This window comes from Tinamus guttatus, unplaced genomic scaffold (genome assembly GCF_059628265.1).
Source record: "Tinamus guttatus ecotype Peru unplaced genomic scaffold, ASM5962826v1 Tinamus_guttatus_pri_ptg000772l, whole genome shotgun sequence".
Classification (NCBI taxonomy): domain Eukaryota; kingdom Metazoa; phylum Chordata; class Aves; order Tinamiformes; family Tinamidae; genus Tinamus; species Tinamus guttatus.
The window spans coordinates 41,979-51,335 of NW_028289306.1; the positions used below are offsets into that span (position 1 = coordinate 41,979).

Here is a 9,357-nt window from a genome sequence, read left to right on the forward strand (position 1 = left end):
GGGGAAACTGGGGACATTGGGGACATTGGGGGACATGGGGGACCCAAACGGGGGGCATTGGGGGAAATTGGGGACATTGGGGGACATCGGGGACCCAAACAGGGGGCATTGGGGGACACTGGGGACATTGGGGGACATTGGGGACATTGGGGGACACCGGGACGCCCCCCCCGGCTGCTGATGCCACCTCCTGTCCCCCGCCCCGCCCCCCCGCAGGTCCCGCCCATCGCTCCGCCCCCACCGGGGGGGGGGTCCCCGAGCACCCTTGGGTGCCCCCCCGCCCCCTGCAAGGGGAGGGGGTCACGTGACCCTCGGGGGGGTCCCCGAGCGCCCTTGGGTGCCCCGGGGGTGTCACGTGACCCTCGGGGGGGGTCTGAGCGCCCTCGGGTGCCCCGGGGGGGTCACGTGACCCCCGGGGGGGTCTGAGCGCCCTTGGGTGCCCCGGGGGGGTCACGTGACCCCCGGGGGGGTCCCCGATGCTGCCCCGGGCGCTCCGGGCGCTGCTCGAGGGGGCGGAGCCGGGGGAGGAGCCGGAGGGGGGGGTCGTGTTGAGCGGGTACCGCCCCCGCGTGAGCGTGAGTGTCGTGGGGGACATTGGGGACAATGGGGGACAATGGGGGGGACATGGGGGACATGGGGGGACATGGGGACATGGGGACATGGGGGGACATGGGAGGACATGGGGACATGGGGACAGGGAAGGACACGGGGGGACATGGGGACATTGGGACATGGGGGGACATGGGGACATTGGGGACAATGGGGGACATGGGGGGACATGGGGGGGGACACGGGGGAGGAGCCGGAGGGGGGGGTCGTGTTGAGCGGGTACCGCCCCGCGTGAGCGTGAGTGTCGTGGGGACATTGGGGACATTGGGGACAATGGGGGGACATGGGGACATGGGGGACATGGGGGATATGGGGGACATGGGGGGACATGGGGACATGGGGACAATGGGGGACATGGGGGGATATGGGGGGGACACGGGGGAGGAGCCGGGGGGGGGGGGTCGTGTTGAGCGGGTACCGCCCCCGCGTGACCGTGAGTGTCGTGGGGGGGGGACACGGGGGGACATTGGGGACATTGGGGACAATGGGGACATGGGGGACATGGGGACATCGGGGACAATGGGGACATGGGGGGACATGGGGGGACATGGGGACATGGGGGGACATGGGGGGACAATGGGGGGACATGGGGACAATGGGGGACATGGGGGACATGGGGGGATATGGGGACATGGGGGGACATGGGGGGACATGGGGACATGGGGGGATATGGGGGACATGGGGACATGGGGACACGGGGGAGGGACATGGGGTCCTATGGTTATGGGGGGGGTCCCCAACTTCCTGGGGGGGGTCCTATGATTTGGGGGGGGAGGGGTCCTGTGGTTTGGGGGGGTCCTATGGCCATGGGTGGGGGGGTCCTATGGTTATGGGGGGGTCCTATGGTTATGGGGGAGGGTCCTATGATTTTGGGGGGGTCCTATGACCATGGGGGGGAGGGTCCTCTGGTTATGGGGGGGGGGGTCCTATGTTTGGGTGGGGGGTCCTATGGTTATGGGGGGGGGTCCTATGTTTATGGGGGGGATCCTATGTTTATGGGGGGGGTCCTATGTTTTGGGGGGGAGTCCTATCTTTTGGGGGGATTCCAATGTTTTTTGGGGGGGATCCTATGTTTTCTGGGGGGGATCCTATGTTTATGGGGGGGGTCCTATGTTTTGGGGGGGGGTCCCATGTTTTGGGGGGGGTCCCATGTTTTGAGGGGGGTCCCATGTTTTGGGGGGGGGTCCCATATTTTGAGGGGGGGGTCCAACTCCCCCCCCCCCCCCCGCTCCCCTGACCCCCCCCCCCCCCCATCAGGACCCGGCCCAGCCGGACGCTGCCCCCAACGACAAACGTCGAGGAGGAGGAGGAGGAGGAGGAAGGGGAGGGGGGGGGCGCCCTCTTCGGCCCCCCCCCGCCCGCCGCCTCCGCGCCGCCCCCCTGGGGCGCCTCGTGCGCCACCTGCTGGAGGCGCCGGCGCGGGGGGACGCGGCCTTCGGCGCCGCCTTCCTGGCCACGTACCGGGCGTTCGCGGCCCCCGCCGACGTCCTGCGGCTGCTGCTGCGCCGGTGCGGGGGGGGTTACCGGGGAGGGGGGGGCCCGGGTCACATTGCACGGGGGTTCCGGGGTTGCATTGGGGCCGCGTTGTGGAGATAGGGGATTGCATAGGGGGTGGGGGGTGCACGCTGTGTGGGGCCCGGGGGGGCCTTGGGGGGGGCGACGTGGGGCTGGGGGGGTGGAGGGGGGTGAGGGGGGGTCGTGTGGGGGCGGGGGGGGGTGCATTGGGTGAGGGGGGGTGGAGCTGGAGGGGGAAATGGGGAGGGGTGCAGGGGGGGTGGGGGAATGCGTGGGGTTGTGGGGGGGTGCGTGGGGTGGGGGGGCATATGGGACGTGGGGGGGTTGCGTGGGGTGGGGGCCCCATTGCACGGGGGTTCCGGGGTTGCATTGGGGCCGCGTTGTGGAGCTAGGGGTTGCATAGGGGGTGGGGGGTGCACGCTGTGTGGGGCCCGGGGGGGTCCTGGGGGGGGCGGCGTGGGGCTGGGGGGGTGGAGGGGGGTGAGGGGGGGTCGTGTGGGGCGGGGGGGGTGCATTGGGTGAGGGGGGGTGGAGATGGAGGGGGAAATGGGGAGGGGTGCAAGGGGGGTGGGGGATTGCGTGGGGTTGTGGGGGGTGCGTGGGGTGGGGGGGGCATATGGGACGTGGGGGTGTTGCGTGGGGTGGGGGCCCCATTGCACGGGGGTCCGGGGGTTGCATTGGGGCCGCGTTGTGGAGCTAGGGGGTTGCATAGGGGGTGGGGGGTGCACGCTGTGTGGGGCCCGGGGGGGCCCTGGGGGGGGCGACGTGGGGCTGGGGGGGTGGAGGGGGGTGAGGGGGGGTCGTGTGGGGCGGGGGGGTGCATTGGGTGAGGGGGGGTGGGGATAGAGGGGGGGGCATTAGGGAGGGTGGGGGGGGTTGCATGGGATGGGGGGGGTTTTGGGGGGGGGGGGTTTGGGGGGGGGGGTCACACCGTGTCCGGGGGGTGTCACAGAGGTGACAGAAGCCACCACCCCCCCCCCCCAATGTCACCCCCCTGTGTCCCCTCCCCGCAGCCTGGAGGAGGTCGGGGCGCTCCCCACGGGTCCCCGCACCCCGGAGGCGGCCGAGGCCCAGGGGTGAGTGCCACCCTGTCCCCAAATGTCCCCAAGTGTCCCCAGGCATCCCCAAGTGTCCCCAAATGTCCCCAAGTGTCCTCAGGTGTCCCCAAGTGTCCCCAAGCATCCCCAGGTGTCCCCAAGTGTCCCCAAATGTCCCCAAGTGTCCCTAGGTGTCCCCAAGTGTCCCCAGGCATCCCCAGGTGTCCCCAAGTGTCCCTAAGTGTCCCTAGGTGTCCCCAAGTGTCCCCAGGCATCCCCACGTGTCCCCAAACGTCCCCAAGTCTCCCCAGGTGTCCCAGGCATCCCCAAGTGTCCCCAGATGTCCCCAAGTCTCCCCAGATGTCCCTAAGTGTCCCCAAATGTCCCCAAGTGTCCCCAAGTATCCCCAGATGTCCCCAAATGTCCCCAAGTGTCCCCAGGCATCCCCAGATGTCCCCAGATGTCCCCAAGTGTCCCCAAATGTCCCCAAGTGTCCCCAGGCATCCCCAGGCGTCCCCAGATGTCCCCAAGTGTCCCTAGGTGTCCCCAGGCATCCCCAGGTGTCCCTAGGTGTCCCCAAGTGTCCCCAGGCATCCCCCAGTGTCCTCAGATGTCCCCTATTGTCCCCAAGCATCCCCAAGTGTCCCCAAGTCTCCCCAAATGCCCCCAGGTGTCCCCAGATGTCCCTAAGTGTCCCCAAGCACCCCCAGATGTCCCCAAGTGTCCCCAGATGTCCCCAGGCATCCCCAAGTGTCCCCAGATGTCCCCAAGTCTCCCCAGATGTCCCCAAGTGTCCCTAGCTATCCCCAAGTGTCCCCAAGTCTCCCCAAATGCCCCCAGGTGTCCCCAGATGTCCCTAAGTGTCCCCAAGCACCCCCAGATGTCCCCAAGTGTCCCCAGGTGTCCCCAAGTGTCCCCAGGCATCCCCAGGTGTCCCCAGATGTCCCCAAGTCTCCCCAGATGTCCCCAAGTGTCCCCAAGCATCCCCAGGTGTCCCCAAGTGTCCCCAGGCATCCCCAAGTGTCCCCAAATGTCCCCAAGTGTCCCTAGCTATCCCAAGTGTCCCCAAGTGTCCCCAGGTGTCCCCAAGTGTCCCTAAGCATCCCCAGGTGTCCCCAAGTGTCCCTAGGTGTCCCCAAGTGTCCCCAGATGTCCCCAAGTGTCCCCAAGCACCCCCAGGTGTCCCCAAGTGTCCCCAGGTGTCCCCAGGTGTCCCCAGGCATCCCCAAGTGTCCCCAAATGTCCCCAAGTGTCCCTAGCTATCCCCAAGTGTCCCCAAGTGTCCCCAAATGTCCCCAAGTGTCCCTAGCTATCCCCAAATGTCCCAAGTGTCCCTAGCTATCCCCAAGTGTCCCCAAGTGTCCCCAGATGTCCCCAAGTGTCCCTAGGTGTCCCCAAGTGTTCCCAGGCATCCCCCAGTGTCCTCAGATGTCCCCTATTGTCCCCAAGCATCCCCAAGTGTCCCCAAGTCTCCCCAAATGCCCCCAGGTGTCCCCAGATGTCCCTAAGTCTCCCCAAGCACCCCCAGATGTCCCCAAGTGTCCCCAGGTGTCCCCAAGTCTCCCCAGATGTCCCCAGGCATCCCCAAGTCTCCCCAGATGTCCCCAAGTGTCCCCAGGTGTCCCCAAGTGTCCCCGCCGCCTGCAGGGCCCTCTCGGCGCTGCTCTGCTCCTGGCTCGAGGGCCACCCCGAGGACCTGGGGGTGGCCCTGGCCACCCCCTTGGGCCACCGCTTGGTGGCCGCGCTGGCCCCGGGCTCCGAGGCCGCCCGGCGCCTCGAGGCCACCGCTGTCCCCGCGTCACCCCCCGCCCCGGCGGTGTCACCTCCCGAGGACGAGGACGGGGACGCGGAGCCCTTGGACATCCTGGGCTTCCAGGCGCAGGAGGTGGCCGAGGAGCTGACGCTGACGGAGGCGGTGGGGTGGCCCTTGTCACCGTGTCCCCGTGTCACCGTGTCCCCATGTCACTGTGTCCCATGGACAGGTCCCTTCCTTCGCTGTCCCCATCACGAAGCCCATGTCCCCATGATGGTCCCATCCCTGTCCCCTTCTCCACCTTCATCCCGTGTCCCCCATCCCTGTCCCATGTCCCTAAGTCCCCCCACCCCATGTCCCCGTCTTGGTCCCCATTCCCTGTCCCGTGTCCCCACGTCCCCATCCTTGTCCCATGTCCCCATCCTTGTCCCATGTCCCTAAGTCCCCCCACCCCATGTCCCCATCCCTGTCCCCGCTCCTTGTCTCGTGTCCCCACGTCCCCATCCTTGTCCCATGTCCCTAAGTCCACCCTTCCCATGTCCCCATCCCTGTCCCGTGTCCCCACGTCCCCATCCGTGTCCCATGTCCCCATGTCCCCATCCCTGTCCCCTTTTCCATCCCTCCTCCTTCATCCCGTGTCCCCATCCTTGTCCCATGTCCCCATGTCCCCATCCTTGTCCCATGTCCCTAAGTCCACCCTTCCCATGTCCCATCCCTGTCCCCGCTCCTTGTCCCGTGTCCCCACGTCCCCATCCTTGTCCCATGTCCCCATGTCCCCATCCCTGTCCCTTCTCCATCCCTCCTCCTTCATCCCATGTCCCCATCCTTGTCCCATGTCCCCATGTCCCCATCCTTGTCCCATGTCCCTAAGTCCCCCCACCCCATGTCCCCATCTTGGTCCCCATTCCCTGTCCCGTGTCCCCACGTCCCCATCCTTGTCCCATGTCCCCATGTCCCCATCCCTGTCCCCTTTTCCATCCCTCCTCCTTCATCCCGTGTCCCCATCCTTGTCCCATGTCCCCATGTCCCCATCCCTGTCCCATGTCCCTAAGTCCCCCCACCCCATGTCCCCATCTTGGTCCCCATTCCCTGTCCCGTGTCCCACGTCCCCATCCTTGTCCCATGTCCCCATGTCCCCATCCCTGTCCCCTTCTCCATCCCTTCTCCTTCATCCCGTGTCCCCATCCTTGTCCCGTGTCCCCATCCTTGTCCCATGTCCCCAAGTCCACCCTTCCCATGTCCCCATCCCTGTCCCCGCTCCTTGTCCCATGTCCCCATGTCCCCATCCTTGTCCCATGTCCCTAAGTCCCCCCACCCAATGTCCCCATCTTGGTCCCCATTCCCTGTCCCGTGTCCCCACGTCCCCATCCTTGTCCATGTCCCCATGTCCCCATCCCTGTCCCCTTCTCCATCCCTTCTCCTTCATCCCGTGTCCCCATCCTTGTCCCATGTCCCCATCCTTGTCCCATGTCCCTAAGTCCACCCTTCCCATGTCCCCATCCCTGTCCCCGCTCCTTGTCCCGTGTCCCCACGTCCCCATCCTTGTCCCATGTCCCCATGTCCCCGTCCCTGTCCCCTTCTCCATCCCTCCTCCTTCATCCCATGTCCCCATCCTTGTCCCATGTCCCCATGTCCCCATCCTTGTCCCATGTCCCTAAGTCCACCCTTCCCATGTCCCCATCCCTGTCCCCGCTCCTTGTCCCGTGTCCCCACGTCCCCATCCTTGTCCCATGTCCCCATGTCCCCATCCCTGTCCCCTTCTCCATCCCTCCTCCTTCATCCCGTGTCCCCATCCCTGTCCCATGTCCCCATGTCCCCATCCTTGTCCCATGTCCCTAAGTCCACCCTTCCCATGTCCCCATCCCTGTCCCGTGTCCCCACGTCCCCATCCGTGTCCCATGTCCCCATGTCCCCATCCCTGTCCCATGTCCCTAAGTCCCCCCTCCCCATGTCCCCATCCCTGTCCCCCACTCCCCATGTCCCAGGTCCCCATCCTACATCCCCATCCCCATGTCCCCATCCTTGTCCCACCTTCCCATGTCCCCATCCCTGTCCCCATTCCCTGTCATGTGTCCCCATGTCCTCATCCTTGTCCCATGTCCCCATCCTTGTCCCACCTTCTCATGTCCCCATCCCTGTCCCCATTCCCTGTCCCGTGTCCCCATGTCCCCTTCCTTGTCCTGTGTCCCCATCCTTGTCCCATCTCCCCATCCTTGTCGCACCTCCACATGTCCCCATCCCTGTCCCCCCCATCCCATGTCCCCATCTGGGTCCCTATTCCGTGTCCCATGTCCCCTGTCCCCATCCCTGTCCCACCTCCCCATGTCCCCATCCCTGTCCCCATTCCCTGTCCCGTGTCCCCATTCCCTGTCCCACCTCCCCATCTTTGTCCCCACCTCCCCATGTCCCCATCCCTGTCCCATCTTCCCATGTCCTCATCCCGGTCCCTATTCCCTGTCCCGTGTCCCCATGTCCCCATGGTGGTGGCTTCATACCAATGTGGTGGCTTCAACCCAATGGTGGTGGTTCCATCCCCAATGGAGGTGGCCCTGGTCCTCATGGTGGTCCCAATGGAGGTGGCTCCATCTCAATGGTGGTGGCTTCATCTCCAATGGTGGTGGCTTCATCCCAATGGAGGTGGCTTCATCCCCATGGTGGTGGCTTCAACCCAATGGTGGTGGTTCCATCCCCAATGGAGGTGGCCCTGGTCCTCATGGTGGTCCCAATGGAGGTGGCTCCATCCCAATGGTGGTGGCTTCATCCCAATGGAGGTGGCTGCATCCCAATGGTGGTGGCTTCATTTCCAATGGTGGTGGCTTCACCCCTATGGTGGTGGTTCCATCCCCAGTGGTTGTGGCCCTGGTCCCCAGTGTGGTGGCTTCATCCCCGTGGTAGTGGCCCTGCTCCTAATGGAGATGGCTTCATCCCTATGGTGGTGGCTTCAACCCAATGGTGGTGGTTCCATCCCCAATGGAGGTGGCCCTGGTCCTCATGGTGGTCCCAATGGAGGTGGCTCCATCCCAATGGTGGTGGCTTCATCTCCAATGGTGGTGGCTTCATCCCAATGGAGGTGGCTTCATCCCCAGGGTGGTGGCTTCATCCCAATGTAGTGGCTTTATCTCCAATGGTGGTGGTCCCCATAGTGGTGGCTCCATCCATGTCCCCGTGTCCCCAAGTGCCACCTTCCGTCCTCAGGAGCTCTTCGTGCGCCTGGTCCCCTACGAGTGCCTGGGCTCGCTGTGGTCCCAGCGGGACAAGAAGGGCCGCGAGGACGCGTGTCCCACCGTGAGGGCCACCGTGCGCCAGTTCAACCTGCTGGCGGCCGCCGTTGTCACCTCCTGCCTGGCCGGCCCGGAGCTGCGGCCACCCCAGCGCGCCCGGATCCTGGAGAAGTGGATCCGCGTGGCCGAGGTGACACCTCTGTCCCCGCCCCGGGTGGCCCCTGGGTGGCCCTGGGGGTGGGGGTGGCGCCAGGGTGGTGGCTTTGTCCCGATGGTGGTGGCTTCATCCCCATGGTGGTGGCTTCAACCCAATGGTGGTGGCTTCAACCCAATGGTGGTGGTTCCATCCCAATGGAGGTGGCCCTGGTCCCAATGGAGGTGGCTTCATCCCTATGGTGGTGGTTCTGTCCCCAGTGGAGGTGGCCCTGGTCCCCATAGTGGTGGCTTCATCCCGATGGTGGTGGCTTCATCCCAATGGAGGTGGCCCTGCTCCCAATAGTGGTGGCTTCATCCCCATGGTGGTGGCTTCATCTCCATAGTGGTGGCCCTGGTCCCAATGGTGGTGGCTTCATCCCAATGTGGTGGCTTCATCCCCATGGTGGTGGCTTCATCCCAACGGTTTTGGATCTGACCCCAGTGGAGGTCGCCCTGGTCCTCATGGTGGTCCCAATGGAGATGGCTTCATCCCCAGTGGTGGTGGCCCTGGTCCCATTGTGGTGGCTTCATCCCCATGGTGGTGGCTTCATCCCAGTGGTGGTGGTTCCATCCCCAATGGAGGTGGCCCTGGTCCTCATGGTGGTGGCTTCAACCCAATGGTGGTGGCTTCAACCCAATGGTGGTGGTTCCATCCCCAATGGAGGTGGCCCTGGTCCTCATGGTGGTCCCAATGGTGGTGGCCCTGGTCCCCAATGTGGTGGCTTCATCCCTATGGTGGTGGCTTCATCCCAATGTGGTGGCTTCAACCCAATGGTGGTGGCTTCAACCCAATGGTGGTGGTTCCATCCCCAGTGAAGGTGGCCCTGGTCCTCATGGTGGTCCCAATGGTGGTGGCTTCATCCCCATGGTGGTGGCTTCATCCCTATGGTGGTGGCTTCAACCCAATGGTGGTTCCATCCCCAGTGGAGGTGGTCCTGGTCCTCATGGTGGTCCCAATGGTGGTGGCTTCATCCTCAATGGTGGTGGCCCTGGTCCCAGTAGTGGTGGCTTCATTCCCATGGTGGTG

The 9,357-nt window shown here is 65.2% G+C and overlaps 1 protein-coding gene across 1 annotated transcript; it reads left to right on the forward strand.

Moving 5' to 3' along the window:
• Positions 1-476: 476 nt before the first annotated feature.
• LOC148591504 (ral guanine nucleotide dissociation stimulator-like 2) lies at positions 477-8,325 on the forward strand (the record flags this gene model as incomplete). Its single annotated transcript, XM_088537448.1, has 5 exons — positions 477-575; positions 1,867-2,117; positions 3,138-3,200; positions 4,809-5,076; positions 8,110-8,325. Coding segments are annotated over exons 1-5 (897 nt in total), but the record flags the coding sequence as incomplete, so codon positions are not given.
• Positions 8,326-9,357: the final 1,032 nt, after the last annotated feature.